Here is a 22,745-nt window from a genome sequence, read left to right as displayed (position 1 = left end):
ACTAGTTCAACAAGTTAAGCACTCCAAAGAGTTTGAAGGTATCAACAATCATCTTGAATGTTACAATGAAAATGAAGATTTGGATGATGCAATCACTGAAGGCAGCCCATTACCTGCACAATTTTTCGGTGCTGATCTCGTTCGTTTACAGTCAATCAAAAGAACACAGCACCATACACTAGAAGAGTTCCTCCATCGATAACCCTTGGGAACTAATATACAGTTTTAGAGTACTGTTGTAGTATTGGTTGTATTCTAATTTATTCTGTATTTCATTTAAATACATAATTTGTTACACAGTAAGCAGTAGTTTGTCTTTTTCATACCTTTTTAACTATTTGTTACACAGTAAGCAGTAGTTTGTCTTTTTCATACCTTTTTAACTATTTCCATGAAACCAGATAATTGAGGCAGCCACTTAACTGAGCCAAAATATACTGGTTCCAATATGACCCAATTAACTGGAATCTACTGCATTTCTTTATTTCCTTGCAAATGCCTGCAAGAAAATGAATCTCAAGGCAGTATATGATGACATACTGTATACGTACTATGATAATAAATTTACTTGCAATTTTGAAAACTGTTCGCAATATTCCAGATGGGATCTGACCAACACCTGACAGTCTCAGCAGTACACCCTTACTTTTACATTCAGGTCCTCTGGAAATATAGCACAGCGAGGGCTGCAATTTAACCTTCGATGGTAAAAGATAAGACAGATGACAGTAATGTTTCCCACTCTAGTGTTCCAATAATTAAATGATAACATTCTTTCATGACTCCTGCTGATTTAAATCTTCTTGCTGGATATCTACGCAGCTGGTTGTTTGAAATTTAAATTGGACTGAAGTTAGGAGGCCAGGTTGCCATTTAGGTATCACAGCAGAGTATAATGCACTTTCTGTTGGCTCATACACCAGTCTGACACCACTGTGGCATTTAAATAGTAGCACTCACTTAATACTCAAACGCCAAAAAATTCTTACTTTTTTCTCTCAAATGTATCTAAGTTTTACACTTGTTTATATATTTAGCAAGTATTCATTCCAGTTGTTTGGTGCTGAATCTAGTGTTTCCTCCATTTAATTTTTATTTAGAGATACAGCATGGTACCAGGCCCTCTCCGTGCCACCCATGTGATCAGTCAACCTATCAACCCATGCGTCTTTGGGATGTGGGAATAAACCGGAGCACCCAGAGGAAACCCACACTATCACGGTGCAAACGTACAAGCTCCTTACACACAGCAGTGGACTTTGAACCTGGGTCGCTGACATTGTAATAGCAGTACACTAGCCAACATTTTACTGTCCCACCACTCCAGGATTAATAAAAGCATTTTCTCATGGCAACTGTATAATTTATTACAGGTTATGTGCATCTTCCTAAATTTCTCTGTGTCGCTTGTCACGTGCAGTACAATTGGTTAATATTCAGAAATATCTTTTGGTTACGACTATAACAAACACGTTGTAAGGAAGATGCTGGAGGAACTCAGTGGGTCGGGCAGCACCTGTGGAGGGAAATGAAGAGCTGACATTTTGGCTGGAGGCCCTTCATCTGGACTGTGAGCATCAAGAAGATTGTCAGCCAATCACCAGAGAAGCACTGAAGCTGATGACATAAAATACCTTATTCCACACAACAGAGAATCTAATTCTCCTCTCCCCACAAGTTTCATTACAGTTTTAATTTAAATTAAAGAAACAACATGGTAACAGGCCCTATCAGCTCAACAACCCCACGACGCCACTTACACCTGCTGCTCCATACACCTTGGAATATGGGTGCAGACCAGAGCACCCAGTCATGAAGAGAACATTCAACCCCCTTACAGGCAGAGGCAGAAATTGAACCCAGATATTAGAAGGTTCATATTAGAATTAGAATGTCCCACACCCAATGAGTGGTTTCAATAGTCTTAAAGCGTCAGTTTAAGTTAAACTGTGAACAGGTTTTATTTGCTGAAGACTGGCTCCCATTTTAATTTATCCATATATATGCTATCTATTATTTCATAAACCAGAATAAACCCTAAGAGGGGTACCGTAGCAGAAAGGAGAAAAGGAATATTCTTCTGTGAGCCCCTTTCTCTATCTTTACAATGATGTATGGATCATCTGGACTAGGTCATGTCAATGTCCATTTTCTCTACTGCCTGACCTGGTGAAGTTATCCAACATTTTGTGTGTTGCTCCAGATTCCAGCATCTGCAGTCTCTTGTACCTAAAGCATAGTTCTAAAATATCGGAGGCCCATACTGCTAAAGATAGTTTTTTTCTCTCTCTCTCTTGATGTACTGCAGAAAAAAATGTAGATAAAATAAGAAATGATTAAAAGAGAGCAGCGGCAGGTTGTCCAACGATAATTTATTACTCCATTACTAAATATCAGCACACAAAGGGACGCCAGCCTGCAACTTAATGCTTCACACCGTAGCCAATGGAAACAGATTGCTCACTCAGCTCAGAAGACAAAGAACATTATGTAATGGCAGCTCTTGAATTTGTATGGCAAGCAGGTTTTGTTTTCAACCTAGAACAGAGCACAGCCCAATGGAAAAGGAAATAGAAATATCTTAAGAGTTAAACACTGAAACAGGTAACTTGTCAACCCACTTCCTAAGTAGCAGCACTGACAATATACATGCTGGTGGTGGGGCATGGTAGCTTTTCATACTGTGGGGGACAATGCAGCAAAAGGACAGGCTGTCTGGCCCACAATATTGTGCTGTATTAATTAACTAATTAAAAGCTGACTAAACTGGTCCCTTTGCCCACGCAAGTCTGTGTCTTTCCATTCTCTGTCTATTCATGCACTTATTTCTTAAACATAATTGCCTCTATCACCATGCCAGACAGCGCATTCCAGGCAACTACCACTCACTGTGTGAAATAACTTGCCCCACCCATCTCCTTTGAACTTATCTCCTCTCACCTTAAATGCATACCCTCCAGCATTAGACATTTTGACTCCCGGGAAAAAGCCACAGGCTGTGCACTCTATGACTCTCCTAATCTAAGTTTCAATCGGGTCTTCCCTCAGTCTCCACCACTCCGAATAAAATCAATCCAAGTTTGTCCATCTTCTCCCCATAGCACATGTCCTCTAATCCAGCAAGCACGTTGTAAACCTCTTCTGCACCCTCTCAAAGCCTCCACATACATCCTGTAAAAAGAATAGAACTGAAGCCAATAACCCAGAATGTGGCCTAACCATAGTTTCATAAAGTTGCCCAGGACTTGAACTCAGTGCTCAAACTAATAAAGGCAAGCATGCCATACACCTTCTTTGCTACCCAGGGAGCTATGAATGTGGACCTTATGATTGCTCTGTACATCAATAATGTGGTCTCCAGCAATACAAAATATTTGATATCCAACCCCTCACTAAAGCAAACAAAGGAATGACGCACTGTGTCAAAGCTAACGTCACAATTCTAATGTGGTTGGGAAGAGGAGCAAAATGACATCAAAAACTAGTGAAGGAGCACGTGACATATCTTGGTTACATTGAGTTGTTCTCTGATCTTGGCAATCCATTTGCAAATGTTTCATCACCATATGAACAGACATCATCAGTGTGCTGTTAATTTGGGGTGTATCGTTTGAATGCTTTACCTTTATATACTTATCAATCAGCGGATTGGTTGTCACTATGGAAACTCAATTGTGACTTAGGAAAGGGGTCTTATTACTGACTGGTTGTGTGGCGAACTCTTGTGCATTGTCTGGAATTTTGCCTGCATTGGCCTTATAAACAGGATCAAGATCTGTTTACAGAATTGACCACGGAAAATCATGCTTCTAAGAATTCTCTTGTACGCTATGTGTTTGCTATCACCATGACTTTCACTGATACCCAGTCAAATTTGAGCCCCTTTTGAGCTTCATGAATAGAGACTAGAGAGAGTTGGTTGTGCCACTTTACAGCCAGTTATGTTCATGGATCTTTGTGGATAGTTTTCTCCCAGTTCGGCCACTGTAACATTTGCTGCAGTGTCCACGTTGTATTTTGTAGGTCACACTGGTCTTGTCCAATAGCTTGATTTGTTCTTTTTGTCTTCTCAATGTTGCTGTTGGCTTATGCAGAACCAAAACATTTTCCAGGTTATTTCTAGCTCACATTTTCTACCCCTGCCATCTCAGTAATATTTCCTGTAAATTTATCTTTCTTCCTTTAATAGTTCAATCAGAAGTCACTTTTTGTTCTTTACTATTCTTTATATATTTTGTTCTTTACTATTTCTTCTTTGCTCTAATGGCCTATAACACTTTACCAATCACACCTCACTGTCTTTTGACAAATCCTTCTACATTGCTTATACATCTTTCTCTTTAGATACAGAGAATCTAACATTATTACAAACAAGAATCTAACAAACATTATTGTTTGTTTATCTGCACTGTTATATAATATGATAGCTTCTTCTTATATTTTCTATTTTAGAGGTACAGATTTTTGTTGTATTCTACTGACTTTCAATAATGCTCAATATCAATTTACTTGGCTACCATTTAATGTTTCCCAATTTACCTTCAATAATCCCATTTTCACTTACGCATGGTGGATTTTACATGGTTGATTACTTTGGTCTTTGAAGTTCAAAGGTTCTAAGGTACAATTAAATGTCAGAGAACTGTATACAATATACATCCTGAAATGCTTTTTCTTCGTAACCATCCACGAAAACAGAGGAGTGCTCCAAGAATGAACGACAGTTAAGCATGAGAACTGCAAAGTCCCCCCCCCCCAGCTCCCCTCCCTCCCACACGTAAATGGCAGCGAGCAACAATCCCCCTCCCCCCACCGGCAAAAATAAAAGCGCACCCGCTACCAGCACTCATGCGTGAGCAAAGCAATAGCAAAGACACAGACTTGCAGTTACCCCAAAGACTACATCATTCAACCGATAATTCGACATGCTGCAGGCTCTCTCTCTCCTAATAAGAGAGAAAGAGGTGACTCCATTTTCCAACGAGCGGGGAGACATAACAAGCAACTCGCTGGTTTACCATGTTAAAAGACCGATACATCGTTTTTTCCGAACTCTGTGCCTGAAGTTCGCAAGGATCCCAGGTCCCCAGGCACACAGCTGATGTTCCAACTCTCCCAACAACACATGGGTCTCCTGTGGCGACACTGACCCTGGATCCGCCCGTCTCCAGTTCCTCGAGATCCCAGGCTTCTGAATCCATGCAGAAATCTAAGGCTGAGACTTTGGCATGCCGAATAGCAGCCGATTATGGAACCCCGAGAGTTCAAAGTAAATTTATTATCAAAGCGTGTATAGTATATGTAACCATATACCACCCTGAGATTCATTTTCTTGCAGACATTCAAAAACACAATAGAATCAATGAATACTTCACACAAAAATGGACAAACAATGTGCAAAAGAAGACAAAACATATAAATAAACAAGCAAGTACATGGATAAATAAATAAACAGATGGATGCATGCCTAAATAAATAACTAACTAAATAAAGATACATAAATGAACTGATAAATAGACAGATAGATCAATCATACTGAGAACATAAGTTGCAGAGTCCTTGACAGTGAGTCTGTAGGTTGTGGAGTCAGCTCAGTGTTGAGGTGAGTGAAGCTATCCACACCTGTTCAGGAGCCTGATGCTTGAAGACCTCGTTGGAAGTATACCTCATCAACCATTATTTAAAACACTGTGAAGTGGTGATTACTCCCAATCTTCTCTGGCACTTAATCTCTGCAATGACTTATTGCCCATGAGTAGATGTAGCCATATTTCACCCCCCACTGGACCTTTTGTATGATGGGTCCTCTACCAAAGTAAATCCTCTGGGCTCTCTGACTCTTTTACTGCCTCTGAGGGAGCTGAAATCCCTTGTAAGTTATGGTTATATTTTAGATTTTCAAACACTTCCTTTCCACTCTTTAGTATTATCAACATTTGGTGTTATCATCAACAATGCCACATTATTTGGTAACACACACACACACACACACACACACACACACACACACACACACACACACACACACACACACACACACACACACACACACACACACACACACACACACACACACACACACACACACACACACACACACACACACACAATGCTGGAGGAGTTCAGCAGGTTAAGCAGTATCTATGGAGGGGAATAAAGAGACCCATCATCAGGACCTGATTTCCAGCATTTGCAGAATCTCTTGTGCCTATAATTTGGTTCATTTTCTGTTGTTTCCAATGCAAGTATATAAAATATGAATTGGGTGCAACTACTAAAGAGTATAATAAACACTCATCTGAATTCAGGTTTCCTGTCAGATATTTGGTGTGGTCTTTCAATCAATGGCCACTTTATTAAGAACAGGAGGTTCGTGGTCTTCTGCTGCTGTAGCCCATTCACTTTAAGGTTTGACTTGTTGTGCGTTCAGAGATCCTCTTCTACACTGTTGTAGCAAGTGATTATTTAAATTACTGTCATCTTGAATCAGTCTGGCCATTCTCCTCTGACATCAGTCATTAACAATGGTTCTTTGCGGGAATAGGACTCATTCTCAGGGCCTCATGACCGGCCGCTTTTCGAATTCCTAAGGACGCGGCCTGGAAGGCGAGTGCACCTTCAGGGTTCTGGATTCAAGGCTGGTGCTGCTGCCTGATGCATCATGGAAGAACACGGAAGATCGAAAGCAGCGAGCTGCCTGCTAGCTGTGTGCCCAGAGACCCAAGTACTTTGGGCACAGGGTTCCAAAAAAGCAACGCAACAGACTTTTAACACCATAAATCAGCAAAATGTTTGATATGTCTCCCCTCTCGCTGTGAAACGGGCACACCTCTTTTTCCCTTATTAGAGAGAGAGAGCCATTGGTATGTCGAATTCCCAGGTGAACGAGTAGTCTTTGGGGTACTGCAAGTCTGTGTCTTTATTGATGCTTTGCTGCACGTTGAGTGCTCGGTGGGGGGGGGGGGGCACCGATCCTTTTTTTTGCTCGTGGGGGGGTAGGGTCATCGCCTTGCTGCTGCTTGAGCATGGGAGGTGGGGGATGGGGGGGCTTTGGGGTTCTAACATTTAACTGTCATTCATTTTTTGAGACATGCCTCCGTTTTCGTGGATGTTTGTGAAGAAAATGAATTTCAGGATGTATATTGTATACATTTCTCTGACATCAAATGTACCCATTGAAACCTATTGAACAAGGTGTTTTTGCCCACAGATCTGCCACTCACTGGATGTTTCTCTTTCACACCATTCTCTGTAAACTCGAGAGACTGTTGTCCCAGGAGATCAAGTTCCTAAGTACTCAAACTACCCTGTCTGGCCCCACCAATCATTTCACAGTTCAAGTTACTTAGATTACATTTCTTCCCCATTCTGATGTTTGGTCTGAACAACAACTGAACCTCTCGACCATGTCTGCATGCTTTTTTTGCATTGAGTTGTTGCCTCATGATTGGCTGATCAGTTATTTCCATTATCAAGCAGGGTGAACAGGTGAACTAATAAAGTGGCCACTGAGTGTAGTTGCCCTAAGATTGCATTGGTTCTTTGTCAAGACCTAAATGCAATACTTCATGTAAGTTACATAATGTGGTGGGGTGGGACTAGAACTAGTTAAGTTTTAAAGGTAAATTATTTAAGGGGAACCCGAGGGAGAACTTCTTCACTCAGAGGGTGAACTTCACTTGCCCATCGTTGAAATGTTCCTGCAGCCAATGGACTCACTTTCAAGATGCTTCATCTTGTGTTATTGGTATTTATTGTTTATTTATTTATCACTATTTTTTCCTTTTTGAATTTACACAGTTTCTTATCTTTTTCAAACTGGTTGAATGCTCAAGTCAGCATGGTCTTACATTGATTCTGTTATGGTTATTATTATATGGATTTATAAATTATGCCCACAAGAAAATGAATCACAGGGCTGTATATGGTGACATATACGCTGTTTGATAATAAAGTTAGTTTGAAGTGCATGACTGTTAAGAGATGACGTGAGTGTGGAACGAGCTGCCAGCAGAAGTGGTGGCTGCAGGTTCAATTACAACATTTAAGAGAAGTTTGGATAAGTACATGAATGGGAGTGGAATAGAGGGCTTATGGTCCAGGTGCAGGTCAAGGGGGCTAGGCAGAATAGCATCTCAGCATCAGCTCGATGGACAGAAAGACGTGTTCCTGTGCTTTAGTGCTCATGACTTTATGGTCTTACAAATTGGCTCAACACCCTAATCTAACACAAATTTCCCTCTCTCTCTCCATAGCCATTGATTCACTTATTGTACAAGGATGAGGACTAGAAATATTGCTTGTATTATAATAGTAAAATAGCAAACCAAGCAATGACATATAACTTAATCATAAAAACTGGAAACCCATGGTGTAATGAGATTCAGCTATGTGCAACTAAAATGAGAAAAGCACAAGGTAATTCAAACCACCTTCTGAATCTTGGAATGGAATTACTGACTATCGTTCATTCCTCAATACTTCTTATAAGAAAATTGCATATACTTTTCAATCATGGTTCCTCACCAAAGCATTTACATTCATTTTACATGCTGCTGTACCATTACCAATGGAAGGGTACTATGTAGAAATTAAGTGGTTGTAAATGTTACCGATGTTTGCTTCTCGAGGATTGGCACCTGTTGGGGCGTATTTTGGAGTTTTGGTATTTAGCACATATTAATTTCAGCAGCAACCAATCTTCAGATTTGAATGTGGATTGTAGATTGAATTTAAAATGCAGCTTGGAACAATGGTCTTCCTGGGGCTGCAGATTTGGGGTTGAAACACCCATTCACTTGATGTCTACATATGCATGAAGAGAGAGAGAGCGAGAGAGAGAGAATGCTGATTATCATTCATTTTGGGTGTCTGGAGTGTGGGTGTGAAGAAGGTGTTTGAAAATTATATGTTCCTCAAGGGAAGCATTATAGATAGTACACTGTAGCTATCAAATATTTCTGGTGTTACCTTTGATCTTTGGCATTTAAAAATGTCATGTAATATTGGATCAGGCAGGCCTCTTCTTCCAAATATGATACCTGTATACATGTTTTGCTGGAATAAAGGCTTCTATAACCACTACTTCCAGTGTCTCTCTGGTGACTCTGATGTTTGTATTAATGAGCAGATATACAGGTGTATCTAATAAAATGGCCATTGAGTGTATACATTTAAGCATTTCTATTGAAATATACCAGGGAATAATTTCAAAGGCAACATGACTGATTTCTTCATTGTTATAAGTTTGTGAGGCAAAGAACATTGAAAGCCTGATTTTGGAAAGTTACTCTTGCAAGGGCTTCTGATGTAGGCAGCATGCTAATTTTGTGTTGCCTACTAATTGACATGATTTCATCGTATAAGCAGTGCTGACCATGCTGTTCACTACTGCACACATCAGCAGGGTGTCAAATATCGTGACTCGCTTGCCCTACTTAAAGCTGCTCTGCACTGTTCAAAAGCAGCACCGGCATCACTTAAAGGGGCTGCACTTTGTGGAACCACCAGGCAGAAGATGTGCTGACTTGAGCTGCGATGCTGGGAACATCAGATGGAGGAAGAACGTCCTCGATGAGGCAGACGTCACGTGTACTGGCAGATCATCAACTCAGTGAAAGACGCCCCTTGGTCTCACCCGAAACTTGTTGGTCTGCCATCCAGACTTCAGGAGTATGTGCTGAGGGATGTGATGAAGCTTGGTGCAGCCACCGCAAGGGCTTGCTGGGGAAGGACGACAGTGTAGGGTTCTTCTGCTACTGGACAGGGAGGGAGCAGGTTGGATGAGGAAGCCCCTCAATTACTGTAGTAGTACATCATCCCAGGGGGCCACGAGTGGCAAAAGTGCCATTGGTTTTAAATAATGTAATTAAACACTACGTAATACATTGCCTACGAATGTAAGAATGAAAAGGCATTGCATGGCTTATTCTTGTATTTTTTCATTATGAATAAAGTTTATTTTGATATATAAAAAATAATTTGTTGCTTTATCTGCCAAATGATTTGAAGAATCGCTGGAATGATTTCAGTGATGGCACCTTAGCTGGAGTGCTAATAGCTTGTATACTGTTTCTTGTTGAGATTCAAGTAGAGGAACTTTTACACAGATGGCTGTGGTCCCTTACTGAGAGACCTTCTCACTCTCCTCCTCCTTTTTAGTAACCTATGCTGTAAAGATAAAGAATTTCAGAAAACACAAAGCAGTTGTAAAATTGAAGCAGCCAGTACAACTCAGTTAGCAACTACCCTGACAGGAGCTGATGATGCTTTCGAATGGTTCAGCAGTGTGTGACAAAGGCACCAAAAGCAGTTGGTTGGACTGAGATCCATAGAAAGCATCCTATCTGGATGCATAACAGCTCAGCAACTGCATGGGGCTACATGAAACTGCAGATCGCTAGAAGGGTCTCATTGACTGTTCATTTCCATGGATACAGTCTGTCGAGCTTCTCCAGCATTTTGTGTACGTAGACTGCAAGGAACTGCACAACTCTGCTTTGTGGACACAGCTCAGCACATCACGGACACTAGCCTCCGCTCTATGGACTCATCTATACTTCTCATTGCTTCACTAAAGCAGCCAGCATACTCAAAGACCCCACCCCAGACGTTCGATCTTCTCCCATCTCCCATTAGGCACAAAATACAAAAGCTTGAAAGCATGTACCATCAGGTGCAGACAGCTCTTATCAGTATCCTGAATGGACTTCTGCAATAAGATAGACTCTTGACTTCACAATCTACCTCATTAGGATCTTACATTTTTTTGTTTACCCTCAGTGTACTTTCTCTGTAACTGTTACATTTTATTCCGGCATTCATATTGTTTTACCCTGTTGTACGTCAATGCACCATGTTGGCTATCCCACAGAGTGTTATACGGCCAGCTACATCATGGTCGATGCTCAGCTGGAGGGCCGAAGAAGCGCTATAAGGATCAGATGAAGAATGCTTTAAGGAAGTGCAAGATCAGACCCAAGGACCTGGAGGATGTTGCTGCTGACCGTATCACTTGGCGACAGCTGTGTAGGGATGGAGTTCATATTCTGGAGATGGGAAGAACAACCAGAAGACAGCAGAAGAAAGCCAGGAGAAATGCAGCCATGGTTGCCACCACTACCACATATACATGTCCCACCTGCAACAGAGCTTGTGGGTCCAGGATAGGACTGTATAGTCATCAAAGATCTCACCGTTAAAGGAGTGGATGTTGTTATCAGATTCCGATGGACAACTGAAGAAGAGATGTAATGATTTGATCTGAATGAACAGTGTACAAGACAAGCCTTTCACTGCAGCTTGGTACATGTGACAATAATAAACCAATAAACTAATACCGAGCAGAAGCTTTGTTCTCGAATCAGCATTGCTCGCCAAATATCATTATAATCTGCAAACCTCTGGTGCGGTTTACTGCAGTGCATACTAGTTCCTGCACTAACAAGACAAATCCCACACACATGAGCACTACTTGATGTCGCAGTGAAACGAAAATGACATCCACTGAGATGAAAGGTCAATTTTGCAACACATAATCCTGGTAATTATTGGCTGACGCCTAGATGTGCAAGCCAACCATTGGAACGTACCTGTCGAATTGGTTCTGGTACTCTGTACTTGCAGCAGGAATGAGTCAGGCGTGTGGCAGTGTCCAGATTAATCCTGTGGCCCACAGATACGTAAATTGGTTTTGTGCTTTTCTCACAGCTTTTAAGAGCCTGCCACATGTAAAGAAAGATATATATATTATAGCAGACTCAGTATCATCCACATGCCTTTGTTAAATGCCCCTAATGTATCTGCCTCTACCACCACCCCTGGCAGCACATTCCACATGCCCACCACTCTGTGTAATAAACCTACCTCTGATATCCCCCCCTTACACTTTCTTCCAATCACCTTACAATTATGCCCCCTCATGTTAGCTGTTTCCACCCTGGGAAGAAATCTCTGGCTATCCACTCAATCTATGCCCCTCATCATCCTGTATGCCTCTATGAAGTTATCTCTGTCCTCCTTCACTCCAAAGAGAAAATCCCTAGCTCACTCAAACTTATTTCATAGAACCTGCTTTCTAATTCAGGCAGTGTCTTGGTAAATCTCCCCTGCATCTTCTTGAAAGCTTCTACATCCTTCCTATAATGAGGCAACCAGAACAGAGCACAATAATCCAAGTATAGGATAACCAGTGTTTTATAGAGCTGCAACATCCCTTCATGGCTCTTGAACTCAATCCCTTGACTAATAAAGGCCAACATGCCTTCTTAACCACCCCAATCTCCTCTTGAAAAATATCTCGGTCATTCATCACAAATTCATATTTACTTGACACTTGCTCTGTGGTATTCATTAGACCTGACCACCAGTGCTGTAAGTACTGCACTCAATGGATTGTATGCTGGTCAATGTATTTCAAAGTGGGGGGGGGGCAAAAGTGGAAGACACACCAACAGAACCAAACTTGTGATGTTGATCCAAGCACTGTAGCTTCAAACTGCCCATCCTATTAAGCTTTCTACAGGTGGTTTTCATAACTTTTAATCTCACTTTTCTACTCCAGGTTCAAATTCTAAGAATAACAACTTATCATCTATTAAAATAATTTTAAAATACTGCTTCTAACATCTAAGAAAGGATGTGCTTGCATTGGAGAGGGTCTAGGGGAAGGTCACGAGTATTATCCTGGGAATAAAAGGGTTAACGTATGAGTAGTGTTATGATGGCTTTGGGCCTACATTGGCTGGGGTTTAGAAGTACGAGGGGAGGGGGGATCTCATTGAAATCTCTCAAATATTGAAAGGCCTAGATAGCGTGAACGTGGAGAGAATGTTTTCTATTGTGGGGTAGTGTAGGATTAAAGGGCACAGCCTCAGAATAGAACAGAGGAATGGAGCAATTTCTTTTGCCAGAGAGTGGTGAATCTGAGGCTACGTCCACACTAGACCAGATAATTTTGAAAACGTCGGTTTCGTGTAAAAACGATAGGCGTCCATAGGCCATAGGCCATAGGCTTTTTTGAAAATACCTCCATCCACATTAAAATGGGTATTTGGACGAATCTCCTCCTACCGGGCATGTGCAGGACACATCAACAGAAAACAAGTGACATGGTTGGTGTCGAATCTCGCTGTGAATGTCCGCGTTTGTGCAGTTACAGACTAGAAAAATTTAAAAGGAAATTGCCAAACGACGGACAGCTGTTGGCTCTCGCGCAGAAGGACTTAAAATTTAAAAAACAAATACTGGAGCCAATGGAGGCAACCGACAGGGAGTTCACGGACAGTATGACCTGGCTGACGACGAACATTGAAACACTGACTAACTCTGTTGCATTAATAAAGCACCTTGTTAAATGTATAAAAGATGTCTGCATCAGTGTTATCTTGTCTTTCCATACAATGTTACATTAGGCTGTTACACATCTATTGTCAGAGAAGTACTTGCATAAATAGGTAAACCACCTTCATACGAGCAAGGACAGAAAACAGGGCAAAGTGAGTATACTTATTTATTCAGTAAGTTATGGGTCAAAGTATTTGGTGAGTACATTTCTAACTCTTCTGGCTTCGGTCTCGTTGCTGTCTGTTCTGAAATTGTTAGGTTGTTCCGGCACGTCATGATAGCATTTTTTGAAATCTCCGGTTACCCCGTCCACATTACTCTGTCAAATCGGAGTTTTCAAATTTACACACTCTGGAGGGTATTTTAGAAAAGCTCTGTTTTTGGGGGAGGAAAATGCCATTTCAGTGTGGACGGAGGGTCAAAACGAAGAGAAAAAGCTTTGGTTACAGATTTATCTGGTCTAGTGTGGACATAGCCTAAGAATGGCTGTGGAGGCCAAGCCATTGGGTATAGTTAAAGCAGAGTTTGATAGGCTCTTGATTAGTAAAGGTATCAAAGGTTATTGGAAGAAGGTAGGAGAATGGATTTGAGGGGGAGAATAAATCAGCCATGATGGAATTGCGGTGCAGTCTCAATGGGCCAAATGGCCTAATTCTCCTCCTGCTGTATGTCTTGGGGTCTTCCCTTCCTCTGCGGTGAGGTGAGGGGAGATACCGAGGTGAATATTGCTCTATCATCAACCATTAAAGGCGAAAAAAATAAACATTTTTCAGCCTGCTAGTACAATTGAATTTGGGAAAGAACAGACCGTCTATCAGAGCAGCAGTTTCTCAGCCTCCTCTTTGCAGAGGAGATTTACCAGGATACTGACTGGATTGGAGATCATGCCTCATGAGGACAGGTTGAGTGAGCCAGGGCTTTTCTCTTTGGAGAAAGGAGGATGAGAAATGACTGGATAGGGGTGTACAAGATGATAGGACGCACATATCGAGAGGATAGAGACTTTTTCCCAGGGCGGAAATGGCTAATCCAAGGAGACATCATTTTAAGGTGATTGGAGGAAAATAACAGGGGAATGTCAGAGGTAAGCTTTTTACACAAAGAATGATGGGTGCATGGAATTCACTACTACGGTGGTGGTAGAGGCAGATACATTAGGGATATTTAAGAAACTCTTAGATAGGTACATGGAGGATAGGAAAGTGGATGGTTATGCAGGAGGAATGGTTAGGAGTAGGTTAAAAGGTTGGCACAGCATCATGGGCCAAAAGGCCTGTACTGTGCTGCAATGCTCTATATTCTATATACCCCTTCTATTAACAGGGTGATACGGTCTGAAGAACTAGAGCAGCACCTTAGTTACAGTGGAATATGTAAGAAAATTATAAAACAGAACAATGAGCCTGTCAGTGATTTCTATTTATTCAGGGATAGTAGAAAGTTATTGTTTACAACATAGAGAGTCATATTCATAGAATTATAAACAACGGAACCGTGCCCTTCGGCCAACATGTCCATGCCGACCAAGCTGCCTTCCTGAGCTTGTCCCATTTACCAGCATTTTTCCAATATCCCTCTTTAAACCTTTCCTACCCAGGAACCAGCCCAAATGTCTCTTAAATGTTGTACATGTCTGTACCACTTCCTCTGGTAGCTTGCTCCAATGTCACCCTCTACGTGAAAAGCATGCCCTCAGGTCTGCTTCCAACCTTTCCCCTCTCACCTTAATCCTACACTCTCTAGTTTTAGAATTCTCTATCCTGGGGGAGAAAACAGTGACCATCCACCTTACCTCTGCCCCTCAAGATTTTAATAAACTTCCAATCAACTTTCAACTTCTTTCATTCCATGGAAATCAGTCACAGCCTATCCAGCCTCTGCTTCTGACTCAAGCTCTCTGGTCCCAGCAACATCTTTTGTGAATCTCTTCTGCGTCCTCTCTAGCTCAATCGCATCCTTCCTAAAGATTGATGGTTGGAACTGCACACAATATTCCCAGTGCAGTCTCACCAATGTCTTGTACAGCTGTAGCATGTTGCTCCCAACTCTTGCAATCAATATCCTGTCTGGTGAAGTGTGCTGTAAGCCTTGTCTAAGCGTGTTGCCACTTTTGGGGAGCTATGCATTGGCAATTCTAGATCTTTCAGGATTCTGTTATTCACTGTGAGTGCCCTGCCCTAATTTAACTTCCTACAACGCACTGGTCTGAGTTAAAATTTCATCTGCCATTCCTTTGTCCATTTTCCCAGTTGATCCAGATCCTGTTGTAACTGTAGACAACCTTCTTCGCTGTCCCACCATGCCGATCATTTTCATGTCATTGAAATGTGCCATCTACATTCTCATCCAAATCATTAATATATGTGAACAGGGGACATAGCATTGATGTCTGTGTCACACCACTGGTCACAGGCCTCCAATCTGAAAAAAAAAACAACCCTCTCCTCCCATTCTCTGACTCCTACCACCAAGCCAATGTTGTATTCAATAGGCTGGATTGCATGTGATCTCAATATTCAGGCCAGTCTACCATGCAGGACTTTGTCAAAAGTCTGAAATCCATATAGTCGATGTCTACTGTCCTGCCCTCATCAATCCTCTTAGTGACCTGATCACAAAACTTGATCAAATTCATGAAACATGATTTCCCACACATAAAGCTGTGCTGGCTATCCTAATAAGTCTTTGCTTTTCCAAATACAGATAGATCCTATCTCTGAAAATCCCCTCCGGTAACTTCCCTGTCACTGATGTTAAAGCTCACCAGTCTGTAGTTCCCTAGATTACCCTTTAACAAGAACTTCCATTTATATAGCAGCAATTATAGCTTCAGGACAACACAGAGTGCTTTACAACCAATGAAGTGAAGTTACTGTTATATTGTCTATTTGTGATTTGGTGGCTTGTTACATTGAATGTGCCCAGCAGTTTTTGCATCAATAAATAAATGTTTCCAGTCACCAGAAAGCAAAGCTCATTTCTGAAACATAATCAAATGAGTTTCTAAGCAGTCTGTAATAATTTCGGATCATTTGTTTGATCCCAGTATAATTGCACTCTGGTCCACAAGTGCACAGTTACAACACGATCCTTAAGACTATTTGCATCGGGTTATATCTTATAAGCAAAGACTTACCATACCCAAAACCTTCCCAGTCCTTCCGGTTAGTGCAAAAGTGTTTCCTCTTTCATGAAGATCTTTGATCTACAAGACAAATGCAAGAGTTTACATGAAGTAATATCAATTATATAATTATGTTACTGACTGGCTTAAGAACTAGCCAGTTCTCCTTGTAACATTAATACCATTTGTGATGAATGCACAAGTCTCAATTTATCTTGCTATTCATACAGTCGTAGTCATAGAGTTATACAGCACAGAAACAGGCCCTCTGGCCAATTCGACCAAGGTGACTTCCTCTGCTAGTCCCATTTGCCTACATTTGGCTCATATCCCACTAAATCAGAACCAGAATCAGGCTTAATAGCACCAGCACCTGTCATGAAATGTGTTAACTTTGCAGTGGCAGTACAATAATAATGGAGAAAAACAACTGTGAATTACAGTAAATATATATCCAGCATATTAAATAGTTAAATTAGGTAAGTATTGCAAAAATAAAAATAAAAAAGTAGTGAGATAGTGTTCATGGGTTCAATGTGCATTCAGAAATCAGACGGCAAAGGGGAAGAAGCTGTTCCTGAATCGTTGAGTGTGTGTCATCACACTTCTGTAGCTCCTTCCTGATAGTAGCAATGAGAAGACGGCATGTCCTGGACACTGCCTTCTTAAGGCATCACTCCGCAAAGATGTCCTGGATACTTCGGAGGTTGGTGCCCGTGATGGAGATTTCTAAGTTTACAACTTTCTGCAGCTTACTTCAATCCTGTGCAGCAGATCCCCCAATGTCAGATTGTGATACAGCCAGTTAGTATGCTGTCCACGGTACATCTGTAGAAATTTATGAGTGTTTTAGGTGACAAACCAAACCTCCACAATCTTTCTTTCCCAAGAAGCTGTCCAATTTTCTTTTAAATGTTCTAATTGTACCCTTCCTCTGATAACTCGATCCACATATACACCGTCCTCTCGGTGAAAAACCTGCCCCTCAGGTTCTCCTTAAATCTTTTTCCTCTCACCTTAGATCTATGACCTCTAGTTCTAGATTCCCCTATCCTGGGGAAAAGATGGTGAACATACACCTCTGCCAGTAATGGAGAGATCAATAACAAAATAATGCTTCAAAATTCAATTTAATAGATATTCCCTTTCACAAATGACAGTCACTTCACTTCCAAGAGTTCTGTCAATCACGAACAAGGGAATGACATTCAAGATCTGTCTTTAAAACACAGAAAATAATCAGTAATACTGTTGTAGATAAGGTAAAACAGGTAAGCTCCCCAACTCCCTCTGAATGTTTAGGAGAGAGTAAAGAATTTACTGAGATAATGCTAATACAAAATACTAAAGAACACAAGAAAATAGGTGCAGGAAAAGGCCATAATGTCCAGCCATTCAATGTAACCATGACCAATCTATATTGGCTTCACCACCTCATCCCTGCCACTTCTCCATAGCCCTCTATTCCTCAATCTATCAAACATTTATCCATCTCCACCTTAAATAATTCTAATGATCCAGGTTCCACCATCCACCAGGATAGAGAATTCCAGAGATTCACTACCATCTGCAAGAAGGGATTTTAGATAGATAGATACTTTATTCATCCCCATGGGGAAATTCAACTTTTTTTCCAATGTCCCATACACTTGTTGTAGCAAAACTAATTACATACAATACTTAACTCAGTAAAAAAATATGATATGCATCTAAATCACCGTCTCAAAAAGCATTAATAATAGCTTTTAAAAAGTTCTTAAGTCCTGGCGGTAGAATTGTAAAGCCTAATGGCATTGGGGAGTATTGACCTCTTCATCCTGTCTGAGGAGCATTGCATCGATAGTAACCTGTCACTGAAACTGCTTCTCTGTCTCTGGATGGTGCTATGTAGAGGATGTTCAGAGTTATCCATAATTGACCGTAGCCTACTCAGCGCCCTTCGCTCAGCTACCGATGTTAAACTCTCCAGTACTTTGCCCACGACAGAGCCCGCCTTCCTTACCAGCTTATTAAGACGTGAGGCGTCCCTCTTCTTAATGCTTCCTCCCCAACACGCCACCACAAAGAAAAGGGCGCTCTCCACAACTGACCTATAGAACATCTTCAGCATCTCACTACAGACATTGAATGACGCCAACCTTCTTAGGAAGTACATTCGACTCTGTGCCTTCCTGCACAAGGCATCTGTGTTGGCAGTCCAGTCAAGCTTCTCGTCTAACTGTACTCCCAGATACTTGTAGGTCTTAACCTGCTCCACACGTTCTCCATTAATGATCACTGGCTCCATATGGGGCCTAGATCTCCTAAAGTCCACCACCATCTCCTTGGTCTTGGTGATATTGAGACGCAGGTAGTTTGAGTTGCACCATATCACAAAGTCCTGTATCAGTTTCCTATACTCCTCCTCCTGTCCATTCCTGACACACCCCACTATGGCCGTGTCATCAGCGAACTTCTGCACATGGCAGGACTCTGAGTTATATTGGAAGTCTGATGTGTACAGGGTGAACAGGACCGGAGAGAGTACGGTTCCCTGCGGCGCCCCTGTGCTGCTGACCACCGTGTCAGACCTACAGTCTCCCAACCGCACATACTGAGGTCTATCTGTCAAGTAGTCCACTATCCAATCCACCATGTGAGAGTCTACTCCCATCTCCGTTAGTCTGTGCCTTAAGATCTTGGGCTGGATGGTGTTAAAGGCACTAGAGAAGTCAAGGAATGTAATCCTCACAGCACAACTGACCCCCTCTAGGTGAGAGAGTGATTTGTGCAGCAAATACGTGATAGCATCCTCCACTCCCACCTTCTCCTTATATGCAAACTGAAGAGGATCCTGGGCGTGCCTGGTTTGTGGCCTCAGATTCTGTATTATCAGCCGCTCCATGGTCTTCATCACGTGCAACGTCAAGGCAACAGGTCTGAAGTCATTCAACTCCTTTGGTTGTGGTTTCTTCGGTACCGGGACAATACAGGATGTCTTCCACTGTCTGGGTACTCTTCTCTGCTCCAGGCTCATGTTGAAGATGCGCTGTAGTGGTTCTCCCAGCTCAGTAGCACAGACCCTCAGTAATCGTGGGGAAACTCCATCCGGTCCAGCCACCTTGCTGGTACAGATCTTCCTCAGTTGACCTTCCACCTGTGCAGCCGTAATCCTGGGCGTGGGCAAGGTCTCCTGTGAGTGGCTATTTTCCTGTGAGGGAAGTAAGCCTGGTGTGGATTTCTGCGGTGAGGATGAGATTGAGCTGTCGAACCTGTTGAAGAAGTTGTTCAGCTGGTTCGCTTTCTCCACATCTCCACTATACATCTCAGTTTTAAATACAGGCCCTTTATCTTGTACTTATGTCCCCTTATTTAAGACTCTCTCACTAGTGAAAACAGCCTTACATCTACCCTTTAAGATTTTAAGTTTGAATAAGATCACATTCATTCTTCAGGATTCAAGATTGGTTATTGTCATTCATCAGTACACAAGGGTAAAGGAGAACAAACTGATTGTTACTTTGAACCCAGTGCAAAAACACAATAAGCATAAAACACAACAAACATAACTGCATAAGATTAGCTTATATACATAGACTTTATGAATAGAAAGTGATGCTAGCCACAGGTGTGTTTGTACATTAAGCTGACTGACAAACTGGTAAGGAATTGGTGGTGGGTTAGTTGATGGCGGTGTTGATCAGCCTTACTGCTTGGGGGAAGGAACTGATTTTGAGTCTGGTGGTGCTGGCGTGAATGCTGCATAGCCTCTTCCCTGATGGGAGTGGGACAAACAGTCCATAAACAGGGTGGGTTGGATCCTTCATGATATCGCTGGCATTTTTCCAACACCTTTCAGGATCTATGTCCTTGATAGCAGGTAGGCTCTTGCCGGTGATGTGTTGGATAGTTTAATTACCCAGTTCTAAACTCCAAGGAGCATAGGCCCAAATTGTTCAGTCTTTCTTGGTGAGACAGCTCTCTCATCCCAGGAATTCGCCTCCTTATAACACTCACAACACGCTGGAGGAACTCAGCAGGTGAGGCAGCATCTGTGGAAACGGACAGTCAACATTTCTGGTCGAGATCCTTCATCGGGACTGAAGAGGGAGGGGGCAGGGGCCCTAAGCCTCCTTATGCTGCCTCCAAAAGTAATATTTTTTTATTGGTTAAGGGACGAAAACCTGTATGCAGCTCTCCAGCTGATGCAACACTCTGTACAACTGCAGCAAACCTCCCTATACTTCAACTCCAAGTGCTTGGCAATGAAGACCAAAATACAGTTTACCTTCTCAATGGGCCTGCTAGCTTTTAGAATGACATACCTAGATCTCTCCATACCCCACTCATTTTCAGCCTCTCTCCACTTAGATCATTTCCCTTGATGTTCCCTTCAAGAGGGCACCTAGAACAAGGGGTCAAGGTGCACAATGTAGAAACGCCCATTTAGTTCAAAAAGTTCAAAATTCAAAGTATATTGATTATTGAAGTATGTATAAAGATATATATATGTATATACCTTGTTGATCTATATATAGATAGATATATGCAGATATATATATTAAAAATGTATAAAATGTGTGTGTTTTTGTCACGATGATGGCACAATTTCTGAAGATACTTTCCAGTCTGACTGATTTTCTTCATGAACTGCTCAGTAATATTGCTACTTATCAACAAAAACTAAGTTAAACCAATCATGTCAAAGGGCTTGCAGAGAAACTCGTTATTGAACAAAACGCAGGGAGTAAGTAAAATGTCTTAATTGAAGCTGGCTTGAGAATGTGAATTGACAGGCACTCTGTGAAGGTTGGTCACTAAGAGCGAGTGTTCCTTTTCCTTTGTGTTTATATTTATCTTTTATTATTCAGCTGAAGGCTTGCGGAGAAAATACTCTCAGATCCATACATCACTACCGCTCACTTACTCATCTCAAGCACCAGGTGACTTTATTCATACAGATCGTGGCAGCACAAGTTTGCAAAACATGTTGTTAAATACAATCCAGATGCTGTTCTCCTCCCAGGAGGATTTGTAAGTAACTCATATAATAACCCCTGTGTAAAAATAACTAAGCTGGTGACAGGTCATTTAACATCTGAAGCAGAGAAAAAAAACTGGAATACTTAATAAGAATGGAATCATCAAAAATTCAAAGGGATGAGAAGAGTTTTGTGAGGAGGTGGTCAACACTGTTGATGGATAATATGCACTTAGTGTGGTACTTAATGTACCAAAATCAAAGTAAATTTATATTCAAAGTATGTGTTTATCACCATATACTGCCTTGAGATTCATCATAAAGCATGGTATGGAAACATCAATGCCCACGTGAGGAAAGTAGTGGATGCATCCCAGGCCATCACAGGAAAAGCCATCCCCACCAGTGAGCACATCTACAAAGAGTAATGCCACAAAAAAGCAACATCCACCATCCAGACCATGCCATAGGGATGGAGGTGCACCAGGTTCAGGAACAGTTACTACCCTACAACCATCAGGCTCCTGAACCGGCATGGATAACTTCACTCAGCTCAAATGATTACACCATCTATAGAAGAAATACGTAACTCACGTTTTCAATATTATTTATTATTATTATTATTATTATTATTATTGGGTTTTTTTGCAATTGCACAGTTTGTCTCCTTATGCACATTTGTTGTTTGTCTGACTTTCTGTGTAGTTTTCTGATTCTGTGTGTTTCTTTGTATTTACTGTGAATTTTCACAAGGAAATGAATCTCAGGGTAGCATATGATGACATATATGATGATATTTACTTTGAACTTTGATGCACCATCAATAACTCTCGGAGACGTGAGGGGAGATAGGCTTTTATTAGCTGGAAGAAAGCACTATCAGCAGCAAGAGACCATCACACAACATCCTGGAGACTGAGGGAGGAGCACTGCCTCCAATCGCCTTTATACTGGGGTCTGTGGGAGGAGCCACAGGAGCAGTCAGTGGGGGGGGGGGGGGGGCATGTCCAGACAGGTATATGTAGTTCACCAGAAACTTTGAACTGATTCCACAACCTACAGACTCACTTTCACGGGCCTTAAAACTCAGGTTTTCAATATTATTTATTTATTTATTATTAAAATTTGTTATTTTTGTATTCCCACAGTGTGTCTTCTTTTGGACATTGGTTGTTTGGCTGTCTTTATAGTTTTCCATTGATTCCATTGTATTTCTTTCTACCTACTATGAATGCCCACAAGCAAATGAAACTCAGGGTAGTGTTTGGTGACATACACGCACTTTGATTATAAATTTACTTTGAACTTTTGAACTTC

The 22,745-nt window shown here is 41.6% G+C and overlaps 1 protein-coding gene across 6 annotated transcripts in view; it reads right to left on the bottom strand.

Annotated features, from left to right (window-relative positions):
* LOC140714750 (endonuclease V-like) overlaps positions 1-22,745 on the bottom strand; it is a 268,236-nt gene that overhangs the window by 214,166 nt on the left and 31,325 nt on the right. For 5 of the 6 annotated variants that reach the window (XM_073026281.1, XM_073026280.1, XM_073026283.1 and 2 more), the window contains exons 6-7: positions 16,481-16,549; positions 11,592-11,720 (exon numbers count right to left, since the gene is read on the bottom strand). In XM_073026281.1, coding sequence (XP_072882382.1) covers positions 11,592-11,720; positions 16,481-16,549 — 198 coding nt within the window. Of the gene's footprint in view, positions 1-9,973; positions 10,171-11,591; positions 11,721-16,480; positions 16,550-22,745 lie in introns of those variants that run through there. The other variant, XM_073026279.1, reaches the window with a different exon arrangement.

The sequence above is a fragment of the Hemitrygon akajei genome, chromosome 22 (genome assembly GCF_048418815.1).
Source record: "Hemitrygon akajei chromosome 22, sHemAka1.3, whole genome shotgun sequence".
Taxonomy (NCBI): Eukaryota; Metazoa; Chordata; class Chondrichthyes; order Myliobatiformes; family Dasyatidae; genus Hemitrygon; species Hemitrygon akajei.
This window is presented reverse-complemented; position numbering and strand designations above follow the sequence as displayed.